Here is a 19,289-nt window from a genome sequence, read left to right as displayed (position 1 = left end):
AGTCAACACGGTGAAGGAGAGTCTTCAACACTCGTTCTTTTACGGTGGAAATTGACCGTTTCGAGTTGGAGACGTCGCTTCTGCGGCTTACCCCCGGTCCCAAGCCAGGCCACGGCAGTTGCCTGGTGGCGCCCGGGTGGCGCCGGGGGAGAGGGGGGGGAAGGGAGGAGGAGGGGGTCCCGGGTACTAAACCTTATTTCTAGCGGGGTATACAAAACGCGAGATATGATCACCTACCTCCCTCTCGAACATCTCGGCCCATCAGCGCGACTTTGTCGGCCCATCCAAATGCATTACAACGGCCACCAAGCAAGGATTCGGCGGCAACACCCGCCGCAGGCCTGCTGCGGAATCTGGTCCGCCCGGTTGCGGGCGCCTTTTCTACATGCAACTACCTCTGTGTATGTACCTCGACCATAGGGGAAATGTGCGTCTCAAAGGGCAACTTCCCCCCAAAATGAGAATTCGAGACGGGCCATCTCAGTCTTATGACCACAACAAAGCTGTAACACAGAATAGAAATTTGAACAGTTAGAAGGGGTTGATTACGAGAGAAGCCTTTTCCGACCGTGGGCTTCTAGCCCTCCGTACTGCAGCCTTACCCACGACCTATATATATCCCGCCAACACTCCAACGCCGATTGTTCTCTCCCGACCACGTTGATAATTAATACAAGGCTGATTGGTACGTAGAGGTCCCGTGCAGTGTGCGCTCATCGTGTTTGGGGCTGTGCTGCTGCTACGCCGCACTGCTTGCAAGATTGCATCCACCCACCAAGTGAGTGCGGGCCGTGCGGGCTCAGACAAGAGGGTGGGGGGGTGTGGCAGAAAAGAGTCGGAGGTGAGAGAAGGTGCCACAAGTAACGGTAGCGGAGCGCCGTGTCACCCCAATTTCCTTCGAGGAGGATTGCACCACTTTAGACCTATGCATACGCCTTCCTAATCTTTCGATGCTGTGCCGCCCCCCCTTTTTCTACACGATGCCATGCTGCACAAGATCCGAGTTTGCGGGCGGCGGGAGACGTTTGATGTTTGGTTTTCCCTGTTGCTTGTCGTGGGATTTTTCAAATGCAACATGTATACTCTCTCGTATGGGATATACCACCCCAACTTACACGCCTTGCCCTCTCTGACCTACGTCCTCATCGGCCAATCTGAATCGTAATTGAGCCGAAAAAATCTTTTTCCCGCAAAGGTGTGGCAGCTTGCATGGTAGTCAGCCGGCTACGCCGCCGGATCGAGACTATGGATGCCACACTTCGCCCTCCCTGCCGTCCCGACACCCATGGGTCGCTAAAGTAGGACAATGGGGAGCTGAGATCCCAAGCCACTTGCCTACAGGTAACTAGACCAAGCTCAGGCTACTTAGTCTGTACATAGGTGCGGGGCTCCCCCTGTTTATCAGCGGTTTTCCAGAAGCCCGAAGTCTTCCAATCTCGTCTCTTTTCCTTTGCACCGGCTACGAGTATCGTTTGCTGTTCGTCATGTCTGGTACGGAACAGTTCCCACCGCCCGTGAACCCCAATGATCTGGGCCGCGGGCCCATGGTCATGGGCATCACATGGACTTTCACAGGGCTTGCCGTCATTACCACCGGCCTGCGATTGTACGTTCGCAAACATGTCGGCCCCCGTTTGGCATCCGACGACTGGTTGATGCTCTTCGCCGCCGTGAGTTTGCTTGCATCTCGTCCAGCTCATCCATCACCATCAGGCAGTCTAACGCCCGGCAACAGTCCTTCCAGCTCGTCAATCAGATCTTCGTTTCCATCGCATACCATTATGGCATGGGCAAGCACACACAGACCTGTACCTACCCGACGAGCTTGTCAATTTGCAGCAGTGGGAGTGGTACGCCGTGCCGCCAGGACTCACCGCGGGAATCTTGGGGCGCATCTCTATTTGCATCCTCCTTGTTCGCTTGTTCGGCGTCCACATCTGGTTTAGATGGTTCGCCATTGTTCTCACGACGCTCGGCGTAGCCATGAGCGCCATTACCTGCGTCTGCATCTTTGTGCAGATTGATCCGGTTCAAGGTCTATGGAACCCATTCCTTCCCAACATCACGTCCTGGAGCCCTCATATTGTTCAAGATATGATGTTCCTCACCCAGGGTAGGTATCCGTGTTGCCCTTTCTGCTTCCTCGTGTTACTGGCGATGGCTAATGCATGTTCAGCTTTGTACGCCCTCGCTGACCTGGCCTTCGTTATCATTCCCATCATCATCATCTGGAGGCTCAAGATGGACATGAGCCGCCGCCTCGGCCTCGCCGTGTTGATGGGCATGAGTCTGTTCACCTGCGCAATGTCCATCATGAAGGGCGTTTCAGCTATATCCACCACGGCGAGCAGCGACCCGAGCTACGAAGCCACGCTCAGTTTGCTCTGGGCAACCTTGGAGCAGGCCTTCGTTGTCCTGCTGGGCAACGTGGCACCGCTCCGGCCCCTTTTCGGTCTCAGCATCCCCCTCATACGCACTGTTACCGACCTCTACGCTTCCCTCCTGGGCCGGACCAGCCAGACCGGCAGTAAGGCGTCGACGATAGGCAGTACCACTGGCTACCGCAATGGTGCGTATCACAACATCGAGATAAACACGCATAAGCTCGGCAAGTTCCACGCAGTGTCGCACGAGGTGAATGGCTCAGTTGAGGCCGGCAGCATCAGAACCCCTGTTGGGAACGGCCAGGTATTGCGGACCAACGACTTCACGGTCGTGTATCCCGGTTCTGATGTATCGACCGACCGGAGATAAGGCAGTGGTCCGTCTGTGTACCACCGTGCTTGTAGTAGGCATGTCACCACAACTCTAGCATTCTCTCGTCGATCAACTGGCGACAGGACCGTTGCTGCGCAAAGGTTGAGAACGCTCGAGTGTGCGCACTAATGAAAGGGAATAACCTGCCTAGGTGGAGCACGTAAGGCAGCAAGGGTCAGTGGACGGGATTCCTGTATTTTACTCCATGTAGGTGCGAGCAGAACTGGGATACATATCATATCAATTGTATATTCTACTATAATAAATAGCCAGCTGTTTTGGAAGACCTTGTATGTGCAAAATTACGTTTCTTGTCCCAATCCACAATACTCAACTCTTTTTCTGTGTGGTAAACTGAATAGTGGATGTAGAAAGAAAAAAAAAAGGATCTTCTCCGACACAATACCCTGCGTTAACGCGGAACTATGAAACTTAACAATCTCTATATTATTTACCCACATGGAGCAAATTCCAACGCCCTGAAGTCCTGTCAGATAAGACTGGAACGTCATTGTGCCATTTTAACGTAGAGTATTGTGTTGGGAAAAGAATCTCCGTTTTTCCGCATTTCATTATTCAGCTTACCAACCAAACATAACTACCCGCAAGATGGGGTGTCAGCCGAGAGCTGGCCGCCGGGAGCATTCCTCGGAAACCGTTTCAGTAATCTTGGCCATATACCTTTTCCGGGCTTCAGCTCCAAAGATTTGACGGGAAAATGACCTCCCAAAGAGCACGATCCCCTAACTAGTCGCCCTGTAAACCCTGACGTACGTGCCGAACACCGCCGGGTCGGTCATATAATGTAGCAATCCTTCTCAGTACTTTGTGTGATCCATGATGTGTCAAAAACTTACAGGGCAGTTCGGTCAAAAAGGTAGATCTAGCTCATCACTTGTGAGGTAGGAGATTGTGCCTTACCTATACGTTCTTTCGCGCATAATAGCACTTTATCGTTGGGGTGAAAAAAAGTAAAGTTAATCTGGTTAAGCAATGTTCAAAACGGCACATCCACCCCCAGAATGGGAGCCGTAGGAAGTCGAGACTAGCATACGGCTTTCGGGTAACCTTGTAAACATGGCAACAACTCGCATGTTCCTACCGGAGTACATTGATCGCTTTTTACATTTAATCTTGAGCTAGTAGTCCATCATAACACCATAACGGGAACGAGATGATAGCTAGAGACTACAGCATGATCCCGTTTAGCCCTTGTCAGCTCACTCAGTCCTCCGTCGGAACCTCAGCTTCACGTCAGTGGGCGGAACCATCATGTTCAGCAAAGCCTTCCTCTTAGGTGGCTCGCCAACCAGCTCAATTTCGTAGTTCATCACCATGTAGGCGAGGGCTTGCTTGATCGTCTGGCCAGCATACCACCGGCCTGGACAGGCTTTCTTACCATACCCCCAGGCCAGAAAGTTGGTGGTTAAGTCGACGAGGTTCTCCCGTTCCTTCTTGGTACCGCCCTCTTTGGTGAGCTGCGGGGATCCCGCGTCCTCCTCAAAGGGATCTGAGAAGCGGAAAGCATCGAAGCGCAAGGGGTCCTGCCAGAGGTCTGGATCGACGTGTATCGGCTGCGTGGGATACATCAGGCGCGTGCCGGGTGGGCAGATGATGCCGTTCCCGAGGTCCAGCGGCGTGTTGCCGACGACATCGCGGGGTAGACTGACGGCACCGACATCGGAGAGGCGCATCGACTCCCGAATAGCCGAGTCGACGCGGTAGAGCTTTTCGACGGCCTCCTTGGAAGCCAGCCCCCCCTCGTATTTGGCCGTCACGGCCTTGCACTCGGCTGCCATGCCGTCCATGAATCTCTTCCGTTCGGGGCTGGCGCAGATGTCGATGACGCAGTGGGAAAAGACGTAGCTCATGGCGAAGATGAACATAGTGTTGAGGGCGAGGAGACGATAGCAAATCTTGGAGGGATCCAAGTGCTGCGGCCCGTGTTGGGCGGCCCGAGGAATAATCCACTGGATGAAGTCACTCTGGTGCGGAAAAAAGTGTCAGTGATAAATCCGCCACTCGGAGGGGCTAACAGTGCGTACCGGCAACTCGCCCTCGCCCGTCTTCTCGTGTTGCTCCCAGAGGAGTATCCTCTCCCGGATCAGGGGCTCCACGGCTCTTTGGTAACGGGCCCGGTAGCGCTTCGTCGGCATGGCCAGAATCGGTCCTAGGATAGGTCTCAGGCGCGGTGGCATGCAGTTGATGATGGCGGCGGCGGCGAAGAGGGCGTTAGCAAACTGTTGCGTTGCCTTCAATATCTCCTCGTTGCGACAGGCGGGATAGCCCAGCAAGGTGCGCAGGGCCACACGGGCGATAATCTGGCCAGACATGTCCCAGCCATTGACCGTTTTCCACTCCTTGCTGTCTCCCCACAGGGTGCGGAAGCAAACTTCAAGCTCCTCGGCTGTCGGGGCGAGCTGGCGGTTCACATTCCTCTGGGTCAAGTCCTTGCGCGAGACCTCAAAGTGGATGACTTTCTCAATGACCTCGCGGTCGGGAATGAAGTACGGCAGCTGGATGTTCTCGACCAGGGCCCAGAAAGCGATGAGCTCGCTGTCGGGCCTGTTGGTGAGGTGCAGCGTTGACTGCGGGACCACGACGATGGCCTTACCAGTCCATATGGTGGGCAGTGCGAATGGCCGGCCCTGTTTGCAATACTTCTTGTACCCCTCGTGCGTGTTTCGCGCGAAGGCCGTCCAGGAGCCGAAGACGGCGCGGGTCCAAGGCAGAATGCCAGACGGGACCCCCACCTTGTCGAGCTTGTTCCAGAGCTCGTCCTTCTTGGGGTCATCGCGAGGCAGCAGGAGGCGCAAGAAGAGCAAGCTGCCCACGGCCAGGGCAACGTACGAAAACTGGGCTGTTGTGAACATCTCGGTTATTCCAGGGACGTCTATGAAGTGGTAAAGTGACAACGGCCTGGGCTCGCCCTTCTCTTCCGGGGAAAAGGGGTGGGAAGGGGAGAGGGCCCGACGTAGGCATTGCGCATTTATCGAGCACATAATGTTTGGGGCGAGTAATACGACGGCACAGGCGCCTCATGCCCCTCGCCACACACTCACGGCAACGGTCTGCCTCCCGATTCCATTCTGTCCACCTTCCAGAATCGGACCGAATCCCTTGTACCTAAACTCAAGTTGTTCCCAGGTGCGTAAGTGGTATTGACACGGAGCATGATGCGTTCCGTTGAGGATAAAGGGAACAGTGAGCCTGCATACTCGTTGAAGGCAGCGAGACTCAGCCTGGAGACCCCGGGCCCTGTGTGGGTGCACAGCGGGGCGGGATCGCCCGCAGACACACACTCCACGTATTGAACTCGGCAGTACAGTCGGTCCCGCGATCCATTATCGAATCACCGACAAGATCCTCGCTTCTTCCCTGCAGCGCGCTTACGGCGAAGATCCACCGGGAGGGAGGGGGAGTGTGCTTAGAATGAACGCTACAGGATTCTGCAGATCCCCTGCAGCTTATGGTACCGTGGTAACGGGCAGACGGTTCTGGGCCAATGGCCGTTGCAACGTCGCGTAGGACAAAAGATCTCGGTATTAGCCTGCTGTCTTTACCTCGGACAATGCTGAGGAGCGGCGGTCATGCAGACGAAAAGAGAGGACATTCCGGGGGGCCGAGGACTGGCAAGCGGCCGCCGTCTGCTGACCCATACGGAGCGTCACCTTGGGAACCGCATCGGTTGTCGAATAAATATACTGGCTGCGTCATCTAGACCATACAAACAGTCCGTCGAGATCGCCCCCTTCTTCAGCAGCAGCCATGGCAGCAACAGTGACATTCGATGAATCGGCCCTCGCACAGTTGGCCACAACCGCCGACAGGGCCACCCGCCGAAACCTCATTGTCGCCCTGCGTCGGATGGCCGACTCATTGGAAGACACGGTCGGCACGATACACAGATATGGACACATTGTGAGTCCCCGTTAGACGCAGCATGTTCCGCAGGCGGCATAGGGCTTATACCACGAGTCAGGAACTCGAGACGGCCATGATCAAGGTCGGCCTCGACCTGGGTATCTTCAAGGTCCTGGCCGGGACCAGCGGTGCCAAGACAGCCGAGGAGGTCGCCAAAGAGACGGGTGCCGATCCAGCGCTGATGAGTACGTACGGCCGGTCATCTTTTCCACATCGATTCATGGAATTGTAGTTTAGTAACGTTGATTGCCCGTCTCAAGAGCGGATTCTGCGCTACTACAACACCATCAATGTCGCCCGCGAGGTCGGCCCGCACCGATATGAGGCCACAAACGTCACGCGGAACCTCACGGAAGAGGTCTGCGTGGCTGCTATGAGACACTAGTACGTCCAAGGCCGGCACCAGCACCTACGCTGACCAAAATGGCCCCTATCGACTAACATGCATTCTCTGCACAGCTACGATCTCGTCAGCAAGCAGTACCAGGCCACTGCCGAATTCCTGAAGCAGAACGGCTATCAGAACCCGACGGATGAGACTAATACGGCGTTCCAGATGGGGTGGGATACGCGAAAGCAGCCCTTCGAGTTCATGCTCGAGCTGCCGGGCGCGATGGACCACTTCCATAAATACATGGCGCTCCGCCGCCAGGTCGAGCTCTCATGGCTGACCGTGTACCCAGTGCGCGAGGAGACGGCCGGCCTCTCGGACCCGGAGCGGCCCCTCTTTGTCAACGTCGGCGGCGGCATCGGCCACCAGTGCGCGCAGTTCCGTGAGAAGTACCCCGACATCCCGGGCCGCGTCATCCTCCAGGACCTCCCGGACACGGTGGCCATGGCGCTCCGCACGCCCGGCGTCGAGAACATAGCGCACGACATGTTCCAGCCGCAGCCGGTCAAGGGCGCCAAGTTCTACTTCATGCGCGGCGTCCCGCACAACCACCCGCCGCACCGGGTCAAGCTGCTGTTTGAGCGGATCCGCGAGGCCATGGCGCCCGACTCGATCCTCTTGGTGGACGAGACGGTGCTGCCCGACACGGGCGTCGGCTTCATCGCCGCCTCCATCGACCTGACCATGCTGGGTGCCTTCGCGAGCATGGAGCGCACAGAGGCCGAGTGGCGCGCCCTCGCCAAGGACGCCGGGCTTGAGCTCGTCCGCACTTACACGTATAACGCGCTGGAGAATGAGACTGTCATGGACTTGCGCTTGCCGCGTTCCGACAGCGCCGCCTGAATGTAAAGGGGGTGGGCATTGTTTGTGTTGTATTTTTCAAATTTCCCTGGTACCCTTAGTCTGCCTTGCCGTTTGTTAGTGGGAAAATTGAACGTCCCAGTGGACAAACACACATTCTGGGCCGGCCGTTTCTGATCCGCCTCGAGCGTTTCGGGTTGGCTGTGCTGTCTGACCAATGGCGCCCATCGTTTACCTACCCTTTCTGGACGTGGAGGGTGGACCGCCGGCTCGGCATACAACCGAGCAGGCTCGCAATTTGTATCCGTGTGATTCCCGAGTTAGATGCCGATGCTTGTCTGCGGCGGTGCTCAGCGATTCAGTGTCCAGAATCGACTGGGTGGAGATCTCTCGCCAGACCGTTCGGGCGCAGTCGATGCGGCTTACTGTGGTATGCGCTTCGTGCAGATTACACGAACCGTTGCCGCAGCTTGATCCGCTTATGCCGACCAGCCACCATCACATTACCGTTGTATCTACTACACCTTAGCCCGCACCTCCTTTCAGGCGTAACGGCCCCCAATAGGTTGAGTCCGCGGCCCAGAATAAACAAGTCCCCTGCGGTACCGAGATATAATCGACCTTATGGGGCCGACAGGGAGGTGGCTGTATCGGTACTTGGGAGAACACGACCCTTAGGTCCTAACTGCGTTAGGATCCACGGGGTTGGTCAAACCGTAACGAGTTTTTCGACGGCCGCTCTTCCTCGTCCTGTTTTCGCCCGGTAAGGGGCGAGGAGTTTGGCAGCCACCGTGCAACCTCGGGGTTCCATGTCTCCGTAGGATTCAGGGATAGCGGCCGGGAAGCATCTTTGAAGCTTGAACTCGGTCGCTAATCCCAAAGATGACGCATAGCACAGACTTACTTACTAAGGAGGAGTACATGTAGAGATTACCGCCCTATAATCTAAAATGGATTTGTCTCATTCACCGTCCTCTCCCGAAACCAAGGTACCGATTTGCTGATCTCCATCGTTCTTGGTGCCACGGCAGAGCGCAACCACAATGATGAATCTTTTCAAGCTCCTACCAGATCTGTTCTCCACCATCGCCCTTCGGAAACAGTGGAAAGAGCAGAAAAAGCGCTCATCTGAACATCACGTAGAGGGCAACGCCAAGCGTTCGAGGGCTCATAATCCCGACGAGCCGACTTGGAAGTGCCTTCAAGATGTTCTACGGGCGCGGGCCGAGTCGGTCCCCGCGAGACACCTGCTCTTCTACCCCCTGGGGAGTAACGCATCTTCGCAGCCGAAGCAAGTATCCTACGGCACGCTATACGCCGAGGCCAAGCGCAACAGTCGTAAACTCAGAGCCCTGGAGGGTTTCGGCCGCGGGAGGCCGGTGCTGCTCCACCTGGATGATCACTGGGACGCTATCCTGTGGTTCTGGACAGTCCTCTTCGCGCATGGTGTTCCGGTTATGTCCTCACCCCTGAGCAATGTCGAGGAGCATCGCAATAAACATCTCCAGGGGCTCTCGCAACTGCTCGAGTCGCCAATCTGTATCACCCGCGCGGCTTCTCTGCCGCTATTTGAAAACGGCAGACACTCGTTGAAGCTCTATACGCTCGAGTCACTGGATGTAGGGATCGAGACGGAGAAAGCCCCGAACGGAGATCCCCGCCACTGTACGGAGGTCGATGCGGCCTACACCCCCGACCCTGGCCAGCTGGCCGCCCTTATGTTGACGTCGGGCAGCACGGGCAACGCGAAGGCCGTGCGACTGAGGCACGCTCAGATGCTCGCCGCTGTAGCGGGCAAGATATCGATGCGTGCACTGCCAGCCGGCGGCGCCTTTCTTAACTGGATTGGCCTAGACCACGTTGCCGCTCTGGTTGAGACACACCTCCCTGCGCTCTGGCTGGGCCTCGACCAAGTACACGTGCATGCCGCTGACGTCGTCGCATCACCGCAGCTGTTCTTAGACCTGCTTAGTCGACACCGTGTTTCCCGTACGTTCGCGCCCAACTTCTTCCTCGCCAAACTCGTTGCCGCGGATCCACTTCCTACATCCTCGTGGGACCTGTCCAACCTGGCCGCGCTCATCTCGGGCGGCGAGGCCAACGATATCAAGACATGCATAGCCACGGCTGCCCTCCTCGGCCGGTATGGTGCTCCTCCCACCGTCGTCCAGCCGGGCTTTGGCATGACCGAGACGTGCGCGGGCTCCATCTATAACATGGACTGCCCGGCTTATGACGCGAGGCATGGCCGGGCTGTGGCGTCCCTGGGCCGCTGTATACCGGGCATCGAGATGCGCATCGTGGGCAGCAGCGCGCCGGGCGAGCCGGGCGATCTCGAGGTGCGCGGCGCGGTCGTTTTTGATGGCTACTACCGGAACCCGGCGGCGACGGCCGAGGCGTTTGCGTCGGGCGACGGCTGGTTCCGCACCGGTGACAGGGCCATCATCGACACCGAGGGCAATCTGGGCCTAACTGGACGCGCCAAGGACGTTATTAACGTCAACGGCGTCAAGATTGTCACGGCCGACGTGCAGGTGGCGCTCGAGACGGCGCTGCGAGGAACACGCGTCAACCGGGTCGTCGCCTTTCCTTCCCGCGGGCCCGAGGCCGCTACCGAGCAGATCACCGTCGCGTACTTACCGCAAAAGTGGCCCCTTGCGGCCGAGGACATGGCCGACATCGACAGCCGCGTGGTAGAGGCGTGCGCGATGGTGAGCACGGCGGGCCGGCCGTTCATCTTTGTGGTACGCGAGTCCTCCCTGTCTCTGCTGCCCACGAGCGCGCTGGGCAAGATCTCGGGTGCCAAGATGCGGACGATGTTCGAAGCGGGCGTGTTTGACGAGGATGCCGCGTACCACCGCCAGGCGGTCGGGGCCGTCAAGTTACAAATGCAGCAGGAATCGGCAGATACACCCACGACTGAGGAGGAAGAGCTCCTCCGGCAAGACGTCGCCGAGACGAAGGGACTAGATCCAAAATCTGTCGGCGTCTGCACGTCCATTTTTGAGCTGGGCTTTACGTCCATGGATCTGATCCGGCTGAAGCACCGCATCAGCAGCCGCCTGGGTACAACAGTGGCAACCATCCTCTTGATGAAGAACCCTACCGTACGGTCGCTGGCGGTCGCACTGGATGAAGACAAGCCAGACCCGACACGCCTGTCACCCAATAGGGATGTCAGGCGGACAGATGTGGACGAGCCGAAAGGGAAAGATTGGGAATACGACCCCGTTGTTGTCCTTCGGTCGGCCGGCACCAAGACGCCTCTCTGGCTCGTCCACCCCGGCGTAGGCGAGGTGCTCGTCTTCGTCGGCCTGGCCCAGCACATGAAGGAGGATGACAGACCGATATACGCGCTTCGGGCGCGGGGCTTCGAGCCCGGCCAGCAGAACTTCACCTGCATTGCTGAGGCAGTGGAAACATACGTGGCAGCGATCCGACACCGGCAACCACAGGGGCCGTATGCCATCGCTGGCTACAGCTTCGGCGCCATGCTCGCGTTTGAGATGGCGAAGAAAATCGAGAGCGCTGGGGAAACGGTCGGCTTTCTAGGCAGCTTCAACCTCCCGCCACATATCAAGTACCGCATGCGTCAACTCACCTGGAACATGTGCCTGCTGCACCTAGGACAGTTTCTCGGCCTCATCGACGACGCGGTTGTCGACGGCATAGTCGAGGACAAGACAGTCTACCACAAAGCGCCGCGCGCCGTGGCGCTTAGACACGTCCTGGGTCTCGCCGACGCAGAACGCCTAGAGGAACTCGGGCTGAACGAGGCCGCGCTTCTGCGGTGGGCCGACGTCGCGTACGGTCTGCAGAGCATGGCGGTCGACTACGAGCCCGCGGGCAACGTGGGGGTGCTCGACGTCTTCCACGCGGAGCCACTGCGGGCTGTGGCATCGTCGCGGGACGAGTGGGTGCGGTTGCAGCTGAGTCAGTGGCAAGATTTCTGCCGGACGGATCCGCGCCTGCATAAAGTTGGTGGCGGGCACTACACCATGGTTGGGCCTGAGCACGTCGTTGGGTTCGCTGCCACGTTGCGGTTGGCACTGGAAGCTCGCGGTTTATAGATGCAAGAGGCCATGAGCAGCGGCGTCTTGTCTAACGTTCCTTGGTTAAGGTAGTGGACAGCATTTGTGTCCTGCTGGCGGCGAACAAAGCTGCCCGGCCGTTCAGGGGGTTCTACCTTGATGCGAACTGGAATCTGGAGGCTGTGTTGGACGAGGCACGCAAAAAAAACCAGAGGTAAGATTCGGTGGAGGGTGTTTTTGTTTTCGTTCAAAGCCGATCTGCTTCGGCTTTCAAGTTTGTAGAGTACTGTTGGCAACATCAATCCCGCGCTTTCGAGAGCGCCATGTTAGAAGGACCTAGGTAGATTGTCGTTCGTTCTCCTCCCGTATCCCGCCCAAGCCAAGGTTACTGTGATGGAAACGCAGAGCTGCCCCACTTCGTTGTGTGTGTGGCAATTGCGTATTAATACAGAAATTAAAAACGTTAGCAGAATGCTCCATCTAGCTGCTGTCAGAAAGTAAACCCATTGTGATAAACTGGATAATGAATAGTATGGAAAAAGAAAAGGCGTTATTATTCTAATGTAATACTGCCTTACGTTGGTAGTATGTCATTATGATGTTGCCGTCTCATCTGACTATAGGGGGCTCGGATTTACTCTAACCGCTCGGATTCCCTGCTTAGCCGTATCCAAAGCTCCGTTACGACTGGCGGCCATAACCTAGTGGTAGCTATAGAGTAGGTTCTGCTCTAGCTAGTAGTTATAATCTACCCAAGTGCTGTAAATAAGCTCTGTATTGATCTTCGCTATGATAGACTCGATTGCCTGGAGTAGTGATTATGTCTTTAGCTTTATTGCTCGGTATGGTTCCATAGGTATAACGATGTAGCAGGCATAGTATCGTACTACGACAGAAAATCTACGTCTGAGGGCACGTGATCCCTAGGCCACTGTCATGATATCTTCACCTAGCTCAGTCCACCAGGAAACATCGACCACGATCAAACGGCATCAGCTCCATCTCATGCAAGAATACCTATACCTCCGATAAGATAAATAGAGCGCAAGCCTGACTCTCCCAGTTCTCATATCAAACTCCCATGCTGGGGGGGGGGGGGGGGGGGGTGGTATTACCAAGTATGACTAGGTAAAGGTAGGTAGATAAACAGGTTCAGGATCCTTGTTTAGAGATGCAAGAGGGTGATGGTGCTCAAGATCTGGGCGTGCCCGGTGCCTGAGAAGGATTACAACCTTTTCAATGGGCTGCGCGGTGCTGCCTAGGACCTTTATACGTCGCCACGCTATCAGCATCGTTTCTTCATGATTCTCGCTTTAGATCGTACGTGGGTAGCAGCATTCATTCCAAATCACTTCACGCTCTTCCCCGTGCTTACTTTATAGAAACCTTTCCAGGAACGTAAGGTATGTACCCCATATTTAATTCTTCGTCAATAGTGAGCATCGAGCACGAACTCCTGGTGCCAGACGGTAAAGCCGTGGCCGTCCAGATTGAACTCGTGTTGCCTTCCGCGTAGGTCGTAGACTATTCCGGAGTGCCCCAGCGAGGTCAAAAATTACGTATTAGGGTGCTGGTGCCTTGAGGCTTGCTGATACAAGCGGGTACCGCGACTACGACCGATCGGTCACGATCCGCGTGAGGCAACTCGACCTGACGTGTCGGCACGCTCATAGTCGGGACCTGCGCCGAAGGTGACCAAGTTTTTGTCCACCGCTGCCGGCCACATGGGTACGGCTTTGTTAACTGCCCAAGCCCGTCTTAGCCATCTCCTCCTCGGTCTCGGCGGCTTTTCCATGAAGTGGGTTTGCGCCGGTCGAACCCGGTTTTCGTCCATTATGCCGAGATTAAAAGCCCGATCTTCTGCGCATTAAGCCCAATCTTGCGCACCCTATGTATGAACATACAAAGCACAGTTTATTCTTGGCTTTTCTTGATCACCCGCCCTGAAGCCACTTTGGAGCTGAAGCCATTCGTTTTCTCACCTCTTCTTCCCTTTCTCCGCGGGTTATAGAGGTGCTGCAGCAGAGATGCCAGGTATCCCCCATCCTTCTTTGCCTCGTTCCTATCAATTCTGTGCTCATCTTGAAGCGTGCAGTTGCGGAACGCCTCAAAATCATCCCATACCTTGACCTGGGTGCCCGTCCGTCGCGCGTAAATCAGATCCACAATATTGATATACGTGTTCTTCAGGCGCGCCCGGCATTCTGTAACAGACTCGCCCGGAGGTAAACCGACTTTGCAGCATAGGTCTTGATAACACTTGAGTTTGTCTTCTTTGGTGAGTTCCTTGTGCATCGCCTAGCGGTTGCGATGGAGAAAAGTAATGCGACTTCAATTCCACGCGCATCGCAATAGTACGTTGCTGAGAGTATTGCCGGGAACCAGGGACTCATTTCTGGGATAACGCGAGGCGGGAAAATTCATCTTGGAACGATGCGTCATCGTTGGGCGTGAAGCAGCCAGGAGATCCAATGTCCCGTTTAGCATGAGTCGTTAGGTGCTGCCCAGATATTAATTAGCTGCTGACCCGGTTGCACATATATCGGTTTGGACTGAGTGAGCATGCATTTTTTAAGCTGGATGGAAACCCAAAATACAACCGACACGTTTCGCACATATTATGCTCAGCTATATCGTGCTGGTCTAGATCATCTTGGGAAGAGAAATCAGAATCGCACGGGTAGCAGATGTAATGGTTGCGTGAACTACGCCTATGCTGCTCTCTCGCCGACGCGGATGTGAATTGTTTGTCGCATCGGAGGCAGTCATCAACGTGCCGTCTCGACGTCCGACGGTGTTGCAAAAGGCTAGTCTCGGTTTTGAAGTCGCGCTGACAAGCTTTGCAAAAGATCATATTGTCGGCCACCTTTGAGCTTTTACCTGGCTTTAAGGGGATGATTGGTTTAGAAAAGAGAGATTTGGGAAAGAGGAAAGAGAAGACGTGCATTGTACGCTGTTGCCTGAGGTGTCTATTCTAATGCTGAGGATTCTTTCTCTTTCTATGCAGTTAGTTCATGATGCGCCGATTGGTGTGGCTGCTGCCAATGGCGAGCGCTCTTCCATGTTTGCCGCCATGACTGGTTGGACATTCCCAATCGTTTGGCTGTGGTATTCTGAGGTTTATTTGCGGGCAACATGGAGCTCCTCACCAGTGTTGCCGCGTACCCCTCCAGGTCCACGCGACCAGTTGCTGTCGCGGTGCCTGCTCGTACCAGCTCGCGATCACCAGTCCACTCAAGCTGGGAGTTCGTAGCTCCAAGTCTCAGCATCGCGCACAGCGCCATCCATCACCACGTTTGGGTCCTTCCAGGCTTCGCGAAGGATCTCATCTGCGTCCCTCCGAGGTGCCATCTCCAGAAAGCATCTCTGAAAGTGGCTGCTTGCCACCCTTTAACACCCTTTAGAACAGCGGCCTTCCTTCGAGCAACCCCCCGAATCTTCGATGGCTCACTTGTTACTCCGAAGGGGTGTTGGAAGTGGTGGCAGAGCCATTGCAAGGCGTGGAGCGTTTCAACTGCCACTACGGGAACAAGAGAAAGCATCCGTTTTTTTTCGCGGGGAGCTGGGCTACTCCATCAGTACTCCAGCGAGACAAGACGCCTACGGTCATACACCGACCCAACATCATTGCCAGGTCGTTTCACGCCAATGCAATATATAGTAGCAGCTGCGACTTTGGCGGCCCTTGCGATTGCAGCGAATGCAGGGAAATCAGAAGGAATCCTCTCTACGACATCTGCAAAACCAACTCCACTGTGCATCAGTCTGCAAAACTGACTTATGACCGGAAGGGTACACGATCATACGACTTCACTTCGTTCTGCGAGCGGTGCTGGAGAAGGCACATAGAGGAAGAGGAACAAAGAACACAAGCCAAAGAACGGAGTTTGGCCGCCCACAGAAGAGAAGTTGAGTAATTTCATGGAACATATAAAGAGCCTTCCTCCCGGAGAGCAACTTCCAGTTGACTACGCAGTTCAGAGGTTTCTCAGCGAAACAAGACGCCCGGGGTACGCTCAGAATTCACACCGATGGCACCAGCAATATCTTTGCCGCGAATTGTCTGAGGAACTACGAATTGTGAAAGTGGGGAGGAGATATGTATGTGAGAAGGGGCGAGTTGATGCAATGGACTTCAAGTGGTTTTTCAGTTGGCGGTTAGACGTAGATATCTAAATTGACTTGCTTGGGGATTTCTTCGATTCAGCTTCGCTCTTAGCCGGGCTGAATTCCATACTATGGGCCTTCGCCTACCGTACGTAGGTAGTCCAGGCTCTCTCTAGTTGCCAGCAGTTGATCTTTGGGCTCTTTCCAAAGGCCAGGGGATTCGTATCATCGGCAAAGCCCACTAAGCCGATTTTAGGGTGTTTTTCCTTCAAAACATTATACAGCGAGGCTATATAGAGGATAAAGAGAATAGGGGATAAGGATGAGCCCTGTGGTACCCCAGCCCTGATGTCGGATTGTTGGGCTTGTTGGCCGTCGAAGAGGAGGAGGTTGAAGGAAATAGGGGAATCAGATTCGGGTTTTTCAACAAAACGGGCATTGGCACTGCATACAAACATACAGGGCTCGTTCAACGACTTGAGCCAAGAGGGCATATAATTTCCGCATATTCATCTCGTTCGCATTATTCCCATGGGGAAAAAAAAAAATGATAGAAAACCACAAAACATGATACCTGCCGCGTCGACACCACCATCATCCCCTCACTTCTCCCCGGCAATCTCCTCCCTCAACCAACCGGGGACCTCAGGCGCCTTGTCCCACCCGCTCAGATACTCCTCCTTCCTCACCCCATCCCCACTCGGCTTCGCGTAAATCCCCGTCACGTACCAGACCGTCTCGCCCTTCTTCACCGTCCCCTGCAGCGTCGGAATCGTCGTCCTGCTCTCCACCAGGTTCGAGTTGGGGTCCGCGTTGACCAGCATGGCCGTCCGCCCGGCGTCGCGCTCCTCGAGCGCCCGGATCCCCACCGCCCCGGCCTTGGACACGGCGAACGACCCCTCTCTGCCGCTCGCCCACCCCTCGGGCGTCGCCAGGTCGTAGTTGCCGATCAGCTTGGGCGAGGTGCCCTCGCACCGGACCGGGTCGTACGGGTAGTCCAGGTAGCGCCTGTCGGCGCGGCGCTCGTTGCAGATGGCGAAGCTGCCGTCGGCCGTCATGACCTCGCGTCCCTGCGCGTGAATTCGGTGTGCGCGGATATGCCAGTTGGGGTGGGATGGGGTGGGTGGGACGAGGTACGTCTTGATGTGCACGTCTGGGAAGGGGGACCAGAGGGATACGAGGACCGGGGTTTCGTCGTCCGAGCGGGTTTCTAGGGTGGATTTGGAGAGGCGCCGGGCTTTCCAGAATTCGCCGCCGTCGTCGGAGAGGCCCAGCTGCGAGGCCAGCGCGTATTGCTCGAGGGTGTATAGACCGGGTGGCACGGAGTAGGCGTATGCTGAAGAGTAGGCGAAGGCGCCGTACTTGGCGTGGGTGCCTTTCATGGGGTAGGAGCAGGCTTGTCCTGAGGAAAGGAGCATGCAGTGCCCTCCGAGGTTGCTAAATTTCTTCTTGTTAGAGGGAATGATGATACTGAGGAGGGGAGCAGGTACCTCATTATGTGGCCTGGGTGCTTGAGAGGCTTGATCTTAGGGATCACATCCCAGTGGTTTTCCTCCGTGGAGGTCCAGAACGGGTGCGTCTCAGGCACGGCGAGGCAGATGAAGGCCAAGCAGGCCCAGTACTGGAGAGATGTAAGTGACATTCAGGAAAACCTGCATATGTAAGAGGCAAGACTTACCGGGCTCCCCGGGCTGTTGTAATTCTCGGCCATCTATTGCTGTTGTGAGATATTTTTCATGAGGTTCTTGTAATGGGACTTCTACTTACATACATGTTCGGGTACGAGTACCCGATCGTCAGGGTGCCGCTTGAGCTCCACATGTCGTGCTGTGTCTGCCACCATCTCAGATGGCGCATAACGATGCCCTTGACCATGCCCCAAGTCAGGGGGGCCGGCAGCTCGATGTCGGCATATGCAAGAGCGCCCCAGAACGAGACCATGGCGAAGCGGTAGCCCACGCTGCGGCCAAAGGGAATGGCTCTCCCTGGAGGAGTCAGCTCTCGCCCATTTCCAACTGGGAGATTCCCTTACCATCTTCATCGTAGTAGTGCGCCAGATCGAGCGCCGCCATCTGAGCCCGCTTCTTGAACTCTGTCGCGCGGGCTGGTTCATCCTCCCCAGCCAGCTTGGCATAGAGTAGCTGGAGGAAGTGAATGGCAAAGCTTGACGAGTAGTAGTCCATCTCTGCGTCCTAAGGTCAACCACAGTGACACCTACAGAGGGTTAAAGGGGCAAACTGACGATGGATCTCCTCCGGCCCATCATTCGACCATCCATCCCCGCGGTAAAAGGTATTGAGATGCTCAATATCAGCGTCTAACCTCTCCTGCGAAAACTTGCCGCCGTTCTTCTTCAGCCCCAGGTTCGCAAAGACCCGGAACCAGAGCCAATTTGTATTCGGCATGCTGTTCCGTCACCGATTAGTTTCTACCCAGAGTCGTCTTACACGCTAATCATGGGTTTAGGTCCATGACTGGAGACTTACTTCTTCTCATTAATCGAATTTCCCAACCACGCCTCTACATTGCGCCGCTCCTGGCTATTTAACCCCTCCCAAATCTGCGGCGCCACTGCGAGCGCGAAGCCCAGCGGGCACATCTCGACCATGCGCTGGTCATTGTCTCTCGGATAGCCCCAGTACTCCGGCCCCTCGGGGTCTGTCCCCGCGCGGATGCCGTCGATCCACCACTGCGTGCCGCGATAGCTCCCGCCGCCGGCCAGCAGACACGCCAGGCCCCAGAGTGGGCGGCAGATGCCCTCGACCTCGGAAGCCGTCTGGTCGAAGCGCACCGCCGTCGCTCCCGGGCAGCGCACGCGCGCCTTGAGCGGGGAGAAGAAGGGCTCGAGGGGGTCCAGCAGGGTGCCGAGGAGCTCCTGCACCGACGCGCGGTCCGTGAGGCGGACGGTTGAGAAGGGGTGCCTCGGCGAGGCGTAACCGAGGACGAGGCCGTTTTTGATGGGTTCGGCCATGGTGGATGTAAGTGCTGGATTCTAGTACTACTTGGGCAGGTCACGATGCACTTCAATGGACAGTGGGAAGTAAGTTGAGAGAGATTATATCATGAAGCGGACATGAGAACGGACAGGCGGGATGATAATCAGAAACAACGCTTTGATATAGCCATAGTCCATACTCACAGCCAATCCCCTAATTCCCCGTCTCGCGGGGACCATCAACCCGAACTCGCACCACATGGTGGAGCCGGCGGGCTGGAAGATATCGCCTTGGATGAGGGGTTAACTATTCCTCCTGGGGCTCGTCTCCCCTCACCATGCA

At 56.0% G+C, this 19,289-nt stretch overlaps 5 protein-coding genes across 5 annotated transcripts; 3 read left to right on the top strand and 2 right to left on the bottom strand.

Moving 5' to 3' along the window:
* Window positions 1–1,484: 1,484 nt before the first annotated feature.
* Window positions 1,485–2,754, top strand: MFIFM68171_04548 (uncharacterized protein; the record flags this gene model as incomplete). Its single annotated transcript, XM_071059968.1, has 4 exons — window positions 1,485–1,670; window positions 1,736–1,850; window positions 1,982–2,113; window positions 2,177–2,754. 4 exons carry the CDS (start codon window positions 1,485–1,487, stop codon window positions 2,752–2,754), a joined length of 1,011 nt encoding a protein of 336 aa, XP_070916069.1.
* A 1,223-nt stretch (window positions 2,755–3,977) lies between these two features.
* Window positions 3,978–5,630, bottom strand: MFIFM68171_04547 (uncharacterized protein; the record flags this gene model as incomplete). The annotated part of the gene is made up of 2 exons (XM_071059967.1): window positions 3,978–4,742; window positions 4,803–5,630. 2 exons carry the CDS (start codon window positions 5,628–5,630, stop codon window positions 3,978–3,980), a joined length of 1,593 nt encoding a protein of 530 aa, XP_070916068.1.
* Window positions 5,631–6,525: 895 nt separating this feature from the next.
* On the top strand, window positions 6,526–7,915 carry MFIFM68171_04546 (uncharacterized protein; the record flags this gene model as incomplete). Its single annotated transcript, XM_071059966.1, has 4 exons — window positions 6,526–6,678; window positions 6,740–6,866; window positions 6,942–7,065; window positions 7,141–7,915. The coding sequence occupies 4 exons, from the start codon at window positions 6,526–6,528 to the stop codon at window positions 7,913–7,915; spliced, it is 1,179 nt and encodes a 392-aa protein (XP_070916067.1).
* A 1,001-nt stretch (window positions 7,916–8,916) lies between these two features.
* Window positions 8,917–11,943, top strand: MFIFM68171_04545 (uncharacterized protein; the record flags this gene model as incomplete). The annotated part of the gene is made up of 1 exon (XM_071059965.1): window positions 8,917–11,943. The coding sequence occupies one exon, from the start codon at window positions 8,917–8,919 to the stop codon at window positions 11,941–11,943; it is 3,027 nt and encodes a 1,008-aa protein (XP_070916066.1).
* A 4,670-nt stretch (window positions 11,944–16,613) lies between these two features.
* On the bottom strand, window positions 16,614–18,982 carry MFIFM68171_04544 (uncharacterized protein; the record flags this gene model as incomplete). The annotated part of the gene is made up of 7 exons (XM_071059964.1): window positions 16,614–17,448; window positions 17,502–17,632; window positions 17,690–17,722; window positions 17,779–17,996; window positions 18,044–18,196; window positions 18,254–18,417; window positions 18,498–18,982. 7 exons carry the CDS (start codon window positions 18,980–18,982, stop codon window positions 16,614–16,616), a joined length of 2,019 nt encoding a protein of 672 aa, XP_070916065.1.
* Between the last annotated feature and the right edge of the window lie 307 nt (window positions 18,983–19,289).

The sequence above is a fragment of the Madurella fahalii genome, assembly GCF_045866475.1.
Source record: "Madurella fahalii IFM 68171 DNA, scaffold_2, whole genome shotgun sequence".
Taxonomy (NCBI): Eukaryota; Fungi; Ascomycota; class Sordariomycetes; order Sordariales; genus Madurella; species Madurella fahalii.
This window is presented reverse-complemented; position numbering and strand designations above follow the sequence as displayed.